Source organism: Candida pseudojiufengensis (genome assembly GCF_024610245.1).
Source record: "Candida pseudojiufengensis strain CBS 10847 chromosome Unknown scaffold7, whole genome shotgun sequence".
NCBI classification, from domain to species: domain Eukaryota; kingdom Fungi; phylum Ascomycota; class Pichiomycetes; order Serinales; family Debaryomycetaceae; genus Lodderomyces; species Lodderomyces pseudojiufengensis.
The window spans coordinates 764,270-780,490 of NW_026261527.1; the positions used below are offsets into that span (position 1 = coordinate 764,270).

General features: G+C 26.9%; 5 protein-coding genes across 5 annotated transcripts; 3 read left to right on the plus strand and 2 right to left on the minus strand. All coding sequences in view use genetic code 12, as the record gives it.

Annotated features, from left to right (window-relative positions):
* Positions 1-736: 736 nt before the first annotated feature.
* Positions 737-1,279, minus strand: KGF55_002297 (glutamyl-tRNA(Gln) amidotransferase subunit F; the record flags this gene model as incomplete). The annotated part of the gene is made up of 1 exon (XM_051756966.1): positions 737-1,279. One exon carries the CDS (start codon positions 1,277-1,279, stop codon positions 737-739), a length of 543 nt encoding a protein of 180 aa, XP_051615285.1.
* Positions 1,280-1,733: 454 nt separating this feature from the next.
* KGF55_002298 (uncharacterized protein) lies at positions 1,734-4,331 on the minus strand (the record flags this gene model as incomplete). Its single annotated transcript, XM_051756967.1, has 1 exon — positions 1,734-4,331. The coding sequence occupies one exon, from the start codon at positions 4,329-4,331 to the stop codon at positions 1,734-1,736; it is 2,598 nt and encodes an 865-aa protein (XP_051615286.1).
* Positions 4,332-7,095: 2,764 nt separating this feature from the next.
* KGF55_002299 (uncharacterized protein) lies at positions 7,096-9,366 on the plus strand (the record flags this gene model as incomplete). Its single annotated transcript, XM_051756968.1, has 1 exon — positions 7,096-9,366. One exon carries the CDS (start codon positions 7,096-7,098, stop codon positions 9,364-9,366), a length of 2,271 nt encoding a protein of 756 aa, XP_051615287.1.
* A 1,579-nt stretch (positions 9,367-10,945) lies between these two features.
* PPR1 (Ppr1p) lies at positions 10,946-13,492 on the plus strand (the record flags this gene model as incomplete). The annotated part of the gene is made up of 1 exon (XM_051756969.1): positions 10,946-13,492. One exon carries the CDS (start codon positions 10,946-10,948, stop codon positions 13,490-13,492), a length of 2,547 nt encoding a protein of 848 aa, XP_051615288.1.
* A 275-nt stretch (positions 13,493-13,767) lies between these two features.
* Positions 13,768-15,963, plus strand: PAN3 (Pan3p; the record flags this gene model as incomplete). The annotated part of the gene is made up of 1 exon (XM_051756970.1): positions 13,768-15,963. One exon carries the CDS (start codon positions 13,768-13,770, stop codon positions 15,961-15,963), a length of 2,196 nt encoding a protein of 731 aa, XP_051615289.1.
* Between the last annotated feature and the right edge of the window lie 258 nt (positions 15,964-16,221).

Genomic DNA, 16,221 nt, shown 5'->3' on the forward strand with positions numbered 1-16,221 from the left:
TCTATATTAACATCAACTTTTGGCTCACTCAAATGATAAGTTTTTTCGAGATCTTTTTCAACAGTCCAAATGTCTACCGAAATTACTCGAATTGCATATATCCATCTATTGAGATTTTATTGTGGTTGAATCATCTGCATTGACCATTTCATATTTTATTAATGTTATGGCCAGTTCTTACTTACCTTTTTATTTTTAGGAAAACCTTATTGGAATGACTTGTTTGGTATAATATAATTGCTGAGTTCAATTGTAGTTGAGAACCATATTTGAGTATATAGTGTGTATATGTTCCAATGTTAATTGTTTTGATAACATAGTATTATTTCAACACATTTGATTTTTTGAAGGAAATGTAGAAGGGAATATTTTTAATCTCTTGATACTATTAATTCATGATTCAAACACCAAACCGTAAATTTTACTTTATCCCTCTCAGATCTTTGGATTTTGAACTCCTCAGAATTATATAATAATGGTTCCTTTTCAAATCTTCAAGCCGTTCAGATACTACAAGCTACCCGATCATTGTCTTCCAGTTTCCAATACAAACTTTGATTCCATTTCTATCACAACAACTATAGTTTCGTCAGACCCTCTTATTTCAATCTTAGATCACCTTTATAAGAACTGACTTTAGATTTTAACTATAAAGCTCTAAGTGATTTTATTTTTTCAATGAATTCTTAGATCAAATAATTCTATTCAAAAATTTATCCATTAATTGTATTTCTCTCTAATTTCTTAATTTACTAAAATTAAAACCTTTCTCACCTTTTTCATCATTAATTTCATTAGGTAAATTTCTAATTTGATTTAATAATTCATTTAATTTTAATGGTTTTGGAATTAAATGATCACTTGAAATCAATCTAAATTGATATAATTCTTGTAATTTTTTATCTCTTTTTGTAAAATTTTTATCCTCTTTAAAAGAATCATCTTTTTTATTAGTTTGTTCTTTTGAATTATTTATTGAATTATCATATAAATGTTTTATAAAAATTTTTTGAATTTCTAACGATTTTGATAATTTTTGTAATAATTCTTCATTTTTAGGATAATTGAAACCTGATAATTTTATAATCTTTTTAATCCTAGCTAATTCCTTATCATGAATTTTAATATCTTTTTCTTCTTTTGTTTCATCTTCTTCAATTTGTAAATGTTTTGGAATTATTTGTTGTCTTAATTTTTTAATTGACCATGTTGGTGTATTTATTATTTTATGAACTGTTTGTTTTGTTATTATTTGATTTAATATGTTTGTTTGATGCATTTTTAATTCTTGAGGTAGATTCTGGGAAGACTACTGGTAATTGATAGCTAGTTGGTGGAGCAATTGCTTTGTCTAAGTTTTCTTTGTAAAGCAGTGTAATTACCTGAACAAGATTTGAGAAAGATTCAATTTTGTACCAAAGATTCAAAAATGACACAAAATGAGCAAAAATTGTCACATTCCTTAAAGATAGACCCAAATCAAGATCCATTCAAGATCGAATCAAGATCCATTCAATCCAAGATCCAACCTCAATATCCGATAGAGATTAACATGAGAAAGTAAGATTTAACTACTCAAAAAGTTTAAAGGTACACAATAACTTCACAAAAAAATGTAAATTGAAACTATTTTAAACCCAGAACTGAAAAAAATGTGACTAACAAACTATGATAATATGACATGAAGTCACATATATATCACCATTACTTAAAAGTAAGTACTCTAAGGAAATCTATTTCCCAAATAATTTCCAAAATTTTTTAGATTTTTTCTTTTTAATTTTTAAATCATTATTTTGATTATTATTAATTTGACCAGCATTATTAATAATTTCTTCACTATTTAATAAATTTATATCTTCATTTGAATTTGTTGAATTTTTACTTAAATTATCACCACTACCAGAACCAAGTCCTAAAGATTTTATTGATGATGAACCATTTGATAAATCTCTATTTGTTGTTGTATAATTACGTATTGGTTTTTCTAAACCTAGACTCCATTTAAGACTTGTTTGATTAGTTGAGTCTTCAATTGGTGATTGTAAAGCTTGATCTTCTTCTTCTTGCTGTTGTTGTTGTTGTTGTTGTTGATCCTGTTGTTCTTGTAATTTTTGTTGTAATTGTTGTTGTTTTAATTGTTCTCTAACTTCTTTAAATGACATTTTATGTTCCTTTGGTATATTTATAACTTTTTTCTTTTCAACTACGGGATCCAAAAGCGATTTAGTTGAATAAATTTTATCATTGTCGAATAAACTTGAACCAGTAATTAATTTTGCAATTTTACAACTTTCATAATTTTCTAAAATATTTGGTTTTAATACTAATAAAGAATTACATAAATTTAAAGAATTATCTGATATAGTTGATATTAAATTGGAGTAGTAATTTTCATCGTTTGCAAAAGATGAATCTTTCTTAATTTCATTAATTTTTAAATTTAAATGTATTTTATATTCATTATATTTTTCTGATATTATTGTTGTTGAATCATATGGTATTGGTTGTTCATTTGAGTTAGTGTTTGAATTTGAATTACAACTTAAACTTGATGCTATACTATTTATTTCATCACTATTTGAAGAATTTGAAATTGATTCAGAAGTAATTGATGAAATTGATCTTGATCTTTTTGAATTTAAATTATCATCTGTCTTTTTATCCTTATTTTCATTTTCAACTTTAGAATCCCCAGTTTCACCATTAATTTGATTTTTCAAATTATTTTCAAATTCATTCATATTTACTGCTGGAACAACAATAACAGGTAATGGGAAAATTTTAATTAATCTACCACTTAATTTTGAAGTTATAAATGTAGATATGGGTTCACCAACATATCTATTATGTTTTGCTCCAATACACATTAAATTTGGTTCATATAATTTAAACATATCTTTTAAAACTTGTTTTGTTTTTCCAGCAACTAATTCAACTGTAAATTCAACAATAAGATTTGGATTTATTATGTTTAAAATATATTTCATTAGGTTTTTTGTTATATGAATTAAATTTTCTGGTAAACTTTTATAATTATATCTATCAATTGGTGAATCAAATTCCATTTCATCTATTGACACATCATTATTTAATGGAGTTGTTGAACTTTTTCTTCGTTTCTTATTCTTACATTTCTTATTATTATTTTCAAATATATTTGGATCAATTGTTGATACTATTATAATTTTATCACCATTTTCTATAAATTTTGTTAATATCCAATCTAATGCTACCCAAGTATGAATTCTTGAACTTATATAAATTAATATTGTTCTATTTGGTAAAATTGGTAAATTAGGTAAAATTTCATTATTATATAATTTATCATATAATTTATGCTTTTTTGATATAGAATAACTTCTTAAATTTGTTATTGGAATTGTTTGATAAAGATTATAATTTAATTTTGAATTTGTTGAATTTGAATTTGTTGGTAAATCTAAATCATTATTGTTTGTTGAATTTCTTCTTGGGTATTTTATTTCTTCAGGATTTAACGAAGTTCTCCTTGGATATTTAATTTCTTCTGGACTTAATGAAGTTCTTCTTGGATATTTAATTTCTTCAGGATTTAATGATGTTCTTCTGGGGTATTTTATTTCTTCAGGATCTAATGATGGTTTTTTTGGATATTTAATTTCTTCAGGATTTATAGAATTTCTTCTAGTTCCATTATTCCCATTATTTATAGTAGCTGAAGTTGATCCACCAATTGATAAATAACTATTTATATCAATTTGTTGTGATTTAAATTCTTTTGGTTTGACGATTCCTCTTTTTATATTATATAAATCCCATCCAATATCATCATCTGAATCTGGTTCACTATCATCATCAAATCTTCTATTCATATCATCGAATGAAACATTATTTATGAAGTTTTTAGTGATGGTTGTGGTGTTGGCGGTGGTGTTGTTTGTTGATTGATTTTGAGAATTTATTTTGTCTTTAAATTTTATATCTCTATAATCAGATGATTGTTTATTTATTAGATCATTAAATACATTAATGTGTTGTTGTTTTGGTGGTGGTTGCTTTGAATTTAAAATAGATCCATTTTGTGAATGACTTCTAGGATGTAAATGATTATTATTATTATTCATCAGTTGATTCTGATAATTATTATTATTTGATTTATTAATTAATATTGAATCATAAGTATGAGTTGGACCTTGTGTTATATCTTCAGTTGATAATATAGTTCTTGGGGTTTGTTCATCTATTATGGTATTGTTATTACCATTTATATTATTATTTAAATTATTTAAATTATTTAAAGATTCTTTTGATGGTTGATGTATATTTATTTTCAAATTCTTATTATCCATAACTTTTTAAAATAAGTTTTGAATGATAAATTAAATGAATGTGTTGTGTTGTGTGGGGTTGTATAAATAGTAATAAAAATAGAAGTTTATATCTAGATTAATGAAGTAGTAAAACTATTGATGATAAAATGTAAAGTTGAAAAGTGGTAGTTGGATGGTATTAGGTTGGTTGTAAATAGATGACTTGATAATACTTGGTTGGTTGTCAAAATTATAATAGAATAAAAATAAAGTGATATATTATAAAAGTAGAAATAGAATGAGAAACTATAAATATTATATATACTTACAAAGTGTATGATATGTATTAAATATTAAATTCCAGGCTTAGTATTTTCAACACCTTCTACTATCATCATCACCTTACAAAAACTCATATACCGAGAGAGAGAGTAATACACAAAACTCAATTTATAGAGGCCTAGACTTCTGTAGAGGTAACACTATATTGGCAAAGGATAGTTATGTAAACGACTAAAATGAATGTTACAGTTTTGATTTATTAGGTCAATACTGTCATTATTTATCGGCAATGTAAGTTTTAAATACGTTTACTCTTTTTACTTTCATACTTTTATCCTTTTTCTCCTTCTTCTTCTTCTTCCAATACTTTTTATTGTAGTTGTGTTGTGTTATTTATTATATCATTCATTAGTGTTAAAATTTTCGTAAAAGTAAATTCTCTTCTTCTCTCTCCACATATTCTTTTTTCATATATTATTGTTAATAATGATATAAGAATTTGTACATAACATATAATAATGATGATTATATTCTTTGTTAGTCTTACAACATTTAAGATCCTGCCTTTAAAATTTAATAATAGAATTACTCTACTAGTTAAAAAAGTTTAAATTTTTAAAAATCTTGATGAAATAAATGACTACAGTCAGGTGATATCGCTTTTCAAAATAGTTTTACTGAACTGTGATCAGTGCAAGTTATTAATTTTGAATACGGATGGTAATGGAATAAGGAAATTATGGATATAATTCATACTTAATATTGGTAAGTATACAACGTTACTTTAGATATAACTAAGGCAAATATTTTTCATATGTAAGATATACTGTATTTGGTAGCTCTTATCATAATGTACATACATACTTAGATATTGTGCATCTCACGTGGTAGCCAAGTGTTATACCAAGAAAAAATATATATAAAAGCAAAAGAACAAAGCTCATAATTAATTTAGCCCTTCCTTGATGTTGTGTGTAGTAGAGTATGTATTGATATTAGTAGCATCAAAGACAAGGAAAACTAAACTAGTATAGCTAAACTAACGAAACGCTAATCTGATTGTTCTGGTCAAACAAACAAACAGATACAGAATGACAATCAAGTTTTAAAACAATAAAGAACCTTAATTTTCTCGTAAGAATTAAAATTTATTAGACGAAATATCAAAAAACTCAAAAAGAAACAGTATGAAACAGCAAGTGTAAAGACGAAGAATAAGAAAAAGGAATTCATATCTTTTCTTATTCACTCCCTATATCAATCTTTAAATCTCCAAGTTTTTTACCAAGATTCGTGTGAAATCTATCCTGAATTTTGATCTTAAACCCCAAATCTAAGGAGATAATAGATAGAAGGAATTAAGAAATTTTGGTATTATGATGATAATAATAATTCAAGCAATAAATTTATTTCTAAAGCAAAGAATAAATAATACGTCTAGTATTGATCGATATTATTTAATAATGATGATGAAACACACAATAATAGATAAGCCAACAAATTAAATGTCAAGTCATGCTGTTGTAAGTTGTAGTCAAGCATCTGAAACAAACAATAATAATTTTTCATACACACTAATAATAACTTCGTACTCGAATAATTGACATCTAAAAGCTGAGAATTGTTTCATGAATTTCTCTTTTGTAGCATAGTGAACTCTTGATTACTTTCCCCTCTCATATTCATCTAAATAATTTACAATTTTCTTATAACACTACAAATATTCATCCTTAAATTTCTTAAGGACATAATTTATAAACGAAATTACAAATAAGTTTGAAGATCTACATTCTTGTACAATTTAGGATTGTGATGGTGCTTGTACCTTAAATTTCGTATTGTTAATCTATAATTGATAACATAATTGATAATTAAAACACGTCTAGTTACACGTCTGATTTTTATTTTATTATTATGCATAATCAGGGCTTAAATTAAACTTTCTATGTAATTTATTTATCTTTTGGGAATACATATGGTTTCAGCCTCGTCTATTTCTTTACGTCTTACTTATCTATCGTAAGTAGTACATACTTAGCTATTACTAATAAAGAAATTACGAATGGTTATAAAATAATTTAAACGAAAAAAAAATAAAATTTAACCAAATACGGGTAAATCTAAACTCCGTTGTTTATTACCAGCATAAGATTAGTATACATCGTTTCATAATTGTATTTATAGTAATCATGTTAATCACGTCTGGTGTTGACTGTTTTTAGAAATGAATTAAGTTTCTTACACCACACTTGTTTTAAAATATGATTGATACTAAAATTTACGGATAATAATTGAAATTTGAAAAATATGAAATTTTCTCTCGAGTTTACATCTTACACAAAACCGCATTATCAAATATTTGGAGAACTCTTACTTTACTTAATACTAAAAATAAACAAGGCTATAGCAACTTACTTGTACTTGTAATTTTGAAAAAAAAGTAGGACCTACACAACAAACGTCAATCAATTTTGAAAATATCAAGTATAGATATCCATTACCTTCCTTAACCTAACTCAAAATGCCATCAATTGAAGAAGAGAATATTAATGGTAATATTCCAAATAATATTCCAAATAACACTACAAATAATATTTCAAATAATAATACTTCAAATACAAATGAAATAAGTAATGCTACAACAACAACTTCACCAAATGAAGAATGGTTTAAACCATTAGCATTGGATGAATTTTTAAAAATAAATGAATTATCAAGAGCAAATGTCCCTGATAAAAGACCTATAGATGAAAGTGATAAATTAGGTGAATATGATATATCTTGTGGTCCAATTTTAAGATTATCAGGAACTTTAGAAAATGGTGAAAAAAATTATAGTGGTTCCTTAATGTTGGTTGTTAGAAATTCTCCTGATTCAGCACCTAAAATTACTTTTAAAATTGGTCCATCATCTGTGGATTTAGGTAATGATTCATCATTATTTAAATCTGGTGAATTCCCAGTTACAAAATATTATGAAGAAGATGAATTTTCATTTTATAGATATTCAATTGAATTAACTCTTGAGGAGTTTCCTCAAAAAGTTCAATATTTTATAAATGAATATTATAAAACAAATTTTCAATTTTTTTTACCAAGTTTTAATGAAAGTATGAATATTATAAGTTATTCATGTAATGGATTTTCAATGGCTTGTGATGCTAATGAATATAAATCAAGTTTATGGTTAGATGTTTTAAATAAACATGATAAACAACATTATCATGTTATGTTAGGTGGAGGAGATCAAATTTATTGTGATTCTATAAAATTACATTCAAAAAAATTAAAAGAATGGACAGAAATTAAAAATCCTTTAAAGAAAAAATCAATTCCAATTACTGATGACATATTAAAAGAATTTAATAAATATTATTTAAATCATTATATGGATTGGTATGGAAAGGGGTTTTGGAAAGGTAAAAATTCTTCTGTTTTAGAAAGTCTTTTCCCATTAGCAATGTCACAAATTCCTTCTGTAAATATATATGATGATCATGATATTATTGATGGATTTGGTTCATATCATGATTCAACTATGAATGCTCCAATTTTTAAATCTGTTGGAAATGTTGCTTATAAATATTATATGTTATTTCAACATCAAATGAATCCTGAAGAAAAATTACATTTAAATTCTTCTTCATGGTTATTAGGTTCTAAATCTGGACCTTTCATAAAACAAAAAAATCATTCAGTATTTATGAGATTAGGTAAAGAAATTAGTCTTTTAGGTTTAGATTGTAGAACAGAAAGAAAATTAAAACAAGTTGTTGATCCATCAACTTATAAAATTGTATTTGATAAATTAAATTCTGAATTGAAACCAAATGGTGAAATAAAACATTTATTAGTTATGTTAGGTGTACCAATTTTTTATCCAAGATTAGTTTGGTTAGAATGGGTATTAACTTCAACTGCTTTAGCTCCTGCAAGAAAATTAGCTCAAAAGGGGTTAATAAATAAAGGATTAGTTAATGAATTTGATGGAGATGTTGAAGTATTAGATGATTTAAATGATCATTGGTGTTCAAAATATCATAAAAGAGAAAGAAATAAATTAGTTAAAGATTTAATTGAATTTGGTGCATCAAAGGGTATAAGAATAACAATCTTATCAGGTGATGTTCATTTATGTTGTATTGGTAGAATGAAAAGTAAATATCATAATCATCCAAATACTCATTTAATTCGTGGAAGTGAAGCTATACAACAAGAAAATCAAGATTTAATAAATCATCCAGAAAATGATCCAAGATTAATTTTTAATATTATATCTTCTGCTATTGTAAATGCTCCACCACCAGATGCAATGGCAACTTTATTAAATAAAAGAAGTAAAGAACATAAATTTAATAGAGATACAACTGAAGATGTAATTCCAATTTTTAAAAAAGATGTTGATGGATCAACAAGAGATAATCATAGATTTTTAAATAAAAGAAATTGGAATGATTTAGTATTAGCAAATCAATCAATTACATATAAACATTTATTTAAAAATGATAACTCTGAGTCATCAGATGATAAAGTGATTAGAAAATTACCACAACCAATATTAGAAGAAGAAAATGAAGAATCAGTGGTTGATGATAAATTATCAAAAACTCAAAAAATAGATAATTTACATATTCAATATCCTCTTTTTGCCAATTCAATAGTTAGTAATTTAAGAGTTGAAAAAGAAAAATCTAATATTGAGAGTGAAACTACAAAATATGAATTATTTATTCCTATTTTGAAGGGGAGTTATAAATTGGATCATGCTCCTGTTAAACATGTTGATGATTAATTGATTTTTCTTTTAATTATTTTGTTCTAAAGGTTTTGTTTGATTTCATTGAAATTATTTTTTGGAATTTCTGATGAATGGGATGAAAGAAAAGTTTGATTGATTTCCTATTTTTTTTTATTGATTAATTGGTTTATTTATTTATTTTGCATTTTATTTATTTATTTATTCATATTTATTCATATTCATATTTAATTTATTTATTCATATTTATTCATTATACTAATTTATTTATATTATTAATTTAATCAATTAATTATTATAATTTATTCATCAATTACTCAATACATATTGGTATCCAACAACCCTATATTTATTTAATTACTTATATATTTACTAATTATTACTTATCTATCTATATAGTACTATTAATTAATAATGATTTGAAAATTTTAAATCAGATACTTATCTCTAATACATGTCAAATCTAATACAGTTTATATTTAATACAAATGAATGTAATTGAATGGGAAAAGAATTGAATTGAAATTGTCATATTTATTGATTTAAAAAAAAATTAATGTACTGCGGTACGGGTTTACAAAATGCTGCGGTACGGATGTTGAGTTACGGATGTGTTTCAGATCTGATGTAAATCTACGTATCTCGTATCTCAAAATCTGTGTATCTAGTATCTCAAAGTCTGCGTATCTAGTATCTTGAAATCTGCGTATCTACGTATCTAGTATCTACGTATCTTGTATCTACGTATCTTGTATCTACGTATCTAGTATCTACGTATCTAGTATCTTGAAATCTACGTATCTAGTATCTCAAAACCTGCGTATCTAGTATCTCAAAATCTACGTATCTTGAAATCTTGAAATCTAATCTAAAGATCTGTGATCTAAGGGTCCAATTTTTAACATTTATGGCAATTTCAGCTTGATTTTTAGAGTATTTGCATGCAACTTTAAGTTAAATACTTTTATTCAACTCTAATGCTTAATTTCATGTAACTTTGACCAAATTCCATCCAGTATTTCAAAAGTTATGGCCATTTTAAATGTTTTGGACCCTAGATCTAGATATATCTGAGGTACGGAGGTAACTTAACTATGGGCATAACAAAAAAAATGTACAAAACATCCGTACCTACGTGATTTTGATGCGGCTCAAAAAAAATTCTATTTGATTTAGTTTTCGTGCCAAAAAAACATAAAATCACAGTTTTAAATAATTTGTTAAATATGATTGTATTATATATTGTTTTACATATAATTAATAATATAATATGAAGACCATTTTTTTTCATCCTTTTTAAATCTTTTAAACTGTGTCTTTTAATCATATGATAGTTTATTTCTTATCTTTGCTTAGGTCGCTCTTATTTAATATCTGGACCGTCGATTTTGCAGATATTGATCTCGTAAAAACGCAAATCGTGGGGCACAAAGTCAGAATCTAATAAATTGAATTAGGCTTTCATTTTACTCTTATCTAATCCTAATAAACATCATTTACCAATTGCAATTGCCAATCACCTAGCTTAAATACCATTTTCTTGCGAAGTCATCAGAGCAGATATTACCTTTGATCATACAAACTTTTTCAATATTTTTCATATGACAATTATTATATGACTCCACCAAAAAAGAAACAAAAGAAAGACAATTCAACCAGTGCAAATGGAACATCAAACTCCAACTCAGATTCAACTTCAAGTACCCCAAAATCATCTACCACTACCAATTCAAATTCAAAATTATCAAGAAGTATAAGTGCTTGTAAACGATGTAGATCCAAAAAGATAAAATGTGATCTGAAATTCCCACAATGTAGTAATTGTTTACATCATAAAGTTGAATGTGTTGGAGTTGATCCTGTTACTGGTAGAGAAATACCAAGAAGTTATGTTGTACATTTGGAAGAGACTATAAAAAAATTGGAACAACAATTAATTAATCATGGAGTAAGTACAAATGGGTTTGATTATAATTCTCAAGGAAATCAATTCAGTAATGATCAAACAATTCTCACTCCTTCAGTTCAAATACCAATAAATCAAATTTCAAATAATCCACAATTTCAACCAGTTTTGAGTAGGAACAATTCTTCAAATATACCAAATAGTTCAGGAAAAGGAGATATAACTTTTTCAAAATTAATGTCAACTGCTGTTAAAGTACAAAAGAGAAATAATGAGAAAAAACCAATTAATGATTCTCAAAATGGAACAGTAACAGAAGATGAAGACAATGATTTATTACATTCAGCAGCAGTATTACCACCAAAATCAACTGCTTTACAATTTTGTCAAGTGTTTTTTCATCAATGTAATGCACAATTACCTTTATTTCATAGAGAAGAATTTATTCGAGATTACTTTATACCAATATATGGACCGATTGAATCATCAAAATTTAATTTTGCAAGTAATAATGGCAGTATTGATGATTCATTTTGGACAAATCGAAATTATGATGGTTATTGGTTTGATACTTATAAATTGGAATTTCAAAATTTATTGAGTGATAAAAATGAAGATATTAGATTGATTTCAAATAGTATTATACCCCCAAAAAGGTATCATATCCCTTTGTTTTTTTTGAACATGGTTTTTGCTATTGCTTCATCAGTTCATCACCTAAGGTATCCATCGCATATATCTGAATCTTTTAGATTAGCTGCTATGAAATATTATGATGATGTTAAAGAAAATCAAGATCGTTTATTAGCTTTACAAGGAATTTTAATCTATGCATATTATTCAATCATGAGACCTACTAATCCAGGTATATGGTATATAATGGGTGAAGCTTTAAGAATTTGTGTTGATTTGGATTTACAAAATGAATTAAAAACAAAATCTAAGGAAAACGTAAATATCGACGCTTATACTAGAGATAAAAGAAGAAGAATATTTTGGTGTACTTATTCAATCGATAGACAAATTTGTTTTTATTTAGATAGACCTTTTGGGATACCTGATGAAAGTATAAATACTCCATTACCTACTTTACTAGATGATCTGAAATTAAAACCACAAGATCCATTACCAACTGGAGATATTGACGAGCCTAGTTATAAACATATTTCTTTAGCTTTTATAAATGTTAGAAAAATTCAAAGTGAAGTTACAAAAATTTTATATACAAGTTCCGAGATTCCAAGACAATTTCAAGATTTAAATCATTGGAAATCAGATGTTCTTTCAAGACTTAGTGATTGGTATCATAATTTACCTACAGCAGAACAAAGGAATTGTGATTTTAATTCTATTTTTTTCAAATTAAATTATCATCATACTTTATTATATATTCATGGTTTAGGTCCAAGAAATTTTAATTTATCTTGGACTGATATGCAACAGGTATCAGTATCATCAAAAGAAATAACAGATGTTTATTTTGAGTTATTATCCTCAAAATCTGTTAATTATACATGGGCAGGAGTACATAATTTATTCATGGCAGGAAGTTCATACTTATATACACTATTCAATAGTGAAGAAATAAGAAAACAAAATCCGATTGATTTAGTATTAAAAGTAACTTCAAATTGTTTTCAAATCCTACAATCTTTAATTGATAAATGTGAAGCAGCAAATTATTGTTGTGAAATTTTTCATAATTTAACTAAAGTTATTATACAATTAAAATATCCAGGTGAACATAATTTTGAAGGTCCAAGAATAAGTAAAGAATCAATATATCGTATTAATAATGGAAATGTTAATCTGAATCTTTTTAGTTTAATAAATGAATTAGATCATTTAAATCCATTAATTTCTCCAAGTTCAGAATTAGTTAGTGATCAAATTTCACCAAAATCACATCAAAATCCAGTACAACAAACTCAGGTCAATCATCTTTATCAACGCCACAGACACGAACAAGAACAACAGCATCAACTACTACAGCAACAACAACAACAACAGCAGCAGCAACAGCGACAACTACAAACTGAGCATGGTCAAACAAAAAATGAATCTAATGCATTACTTCAATTTGAAAACTTTGAATGGAATGATGTTGATTTCGACTACTTTTTTGAGGAATTGAATCATAATCGACAACTGGAAAAATCAAGTCCAACTACTAATAGGGAAGGTAAAATGTCATTTGAATTGTTACATAATATGACTAATGATAGAATTTGGGATGAATTTTTTACATCCAAATAGAAGTAACAATTTAAAACCTTATATTTGAAACTTAGACGGTGAGAATACTCTTAGCTCTTGTTCTTGTGATTTTCAAATTGATTGTATGACTGAGTCTAATCTTTTTTATCGCCAACTGATACGAGACATTAAATATGACACAGAAGTCGGAATTAAGTATCATAAATTACGAGAAAAAAAATCAAAACAAACCATTCTTATATCCAAGTTTTAACAACAAAATATATAAATACAACGACTAATATATCAATTCTCGAATTTAGAATTATTCCTTGATGAACATAAATTTGGACACTGCCAAAGATGTGCTTTGCAAAAATATCCTAATTTATGGTTATTGTAAGTATCAAGGAAAAGGTTGTGCTTTTAGTCATAATAAACAACCACTGGCTCAGCAGCAACAACAACAGTCTCAAGAAGACCAGAATCAAGATCAAAGTATTTCATCTGGGGTGTCAACAAACTCGGATTCACTGGCTAGGAAAAAATATAATATTGAAGCAACACCTTCATTCACAAGTGAAAAAAACATTCATAATTTGAGTTCCAAATTTTCAAATTTATCACCTAATATCAAGGATGCTCCTGTCTTCAAACCTGATATAGCCCATTCACAGAATGATCAGCAACAAAAAGCAGCTCCACCACAAACACAACAACCACAACAATTCAACCCTTACCAAAATTCAGTACAGTCATCAAATCTGAGTATTCCTTACACAACTAAAAAATTTAACGTTAGTACCCCTTCATTTACACCATCGAGCTTAGATTTTAATTCATCCTCCCAAACCGGAGGTATGAGTAATTCAGTTCAACCAATGAATCCACAACCACAGCAAATACCTATTCAATCTGGGGGATTTACACATGTTGGACCATCAAGTGCAAGATCAATTGGAAACTTGATACAAAACCAACAAAATCCATCATTAAATCCATATGCCAAAGTTCCATCTCATACATCAACCCCTCCAATCCCATCACAAGCACCACTTCCAGCTCCGCCTCCACCACATTTGAATCAAGTAAATATGATGAATCCGAATTTTTTTGCAACTCAACCATCAACAAATAATAATATCCCAAATTCAAGTCAGGGGTCAGCATATCCGTTACAGTACCACTTATACGCACCAGCACCACCTCCACGACTAACCGTTCCTATAAAAGATTTCGAGACGAATTCAATCAAAATGTTTATACCGAATGAACTAAGGGAAAGTTTACATCGTAAAAATGAAGCAAGCTTACAAGCAATTCATCATCTGAACTTACCTGATCATGTAAACTCATATCATTCATTAGTGCCTATTGATAAATCATATGAGTCCAAAAGTAAAAGTTGGCCAGGTTACACTAGTCTTTTATTTAAATGCTATTCTAATGATGATGGTAACTTATATGTCTTAAGGAAAATTGACCCTGGGAATGATATCACGAATGAATCAGTCTTCAAAACAATAAAGAGATGGAGATCTTTGAATGATAATGCAAATATAGTGGCTTTGAAAGATGTATTTACGACAATGGCTTTTAATTCATCTGGTTCAAATATGGGGATTGAATCACCTTCATTATGTTTTGTGTATGATTATTATCCAAATTCGAAAACTTTATTGGAACACCACAAAAAGGGCATTAGAGTGGAGCTTGTAACTGAAACAATATTGTGGAATTACTTGATACAACTAGTAAATGCGGTAAAAGCTATTCATTCAATCAGATTAAGTGCTGGATCATCAATAGACTTGAGCAAAATCATCACAACAAGTGATTCGAGAATAAAATTGAGTAGTTGTGGGATAAGCGATGTATTGGATGCCATAAAGGGTACTGAAGAAGATTTAAAATTGGCCCAATTGAAAGATATAAATAGTATAGGCAAAGTTTTACTAGATCTTGCTTCTACTTTATTACCAGCAAACTTAAGAGCAACATCAGCAGACGTTTTGATCAAAAACATAATAAATTCAACATCAATAAGCAACGACTTCACCGACGTCCTTCTGGTTTTGAATGATCAGTCAATCGTGTCTGGTTCATCCACATTTGATTTAACTCAATTTAGCAAAGATCATTTAATTGACAAGACTTTTGCATTATTAAATGAAACTCAAAACACGTGTGATTTCTTGGAACTGCAATTGACTTCAGAACTAGAAAATGCTAGACTTTTCAGATTATTAACAAAATTGAATTTTGTCATAAATAACTATAATTCAAACATGAAAATAAATGATAAGAACAATTTGAAGATTTTGAAACTTTTTCAACATAATTTATTCAATTTCATTGATTCATCGGGTAAAAATATTTTAAATTTACATAAAGTTTTAGTCAATTTGAACAAATTAGATTGTGGAATTGATGAGAAATTATTATTGACTAGTGAAAAAGAATATATTATCGTTAGCTATAAAGAATTGAAAGAGATCGTCGATGTTCAATTCAGATTATTTAGAAACTAACATATTATAATACACATGTAACATTATCGAAATATCAACTCTTCTTACAATACAATGAATCACCGTAGTTAAGAAATGACCTTAATATGAATGTCCTTCAAGGCTCTTTCACAGTAGTAGAGAATTTACCGTTTAAGTTTTTAAAAAAGAGAGTATCAAATTTACATGCACGCATGGAAGTCGTTGATTTCGAGTGAATTTTAACTTCAATTAAAAATAATTAACATCATAAATCTTCTAAATTTCTTTTAATATTAA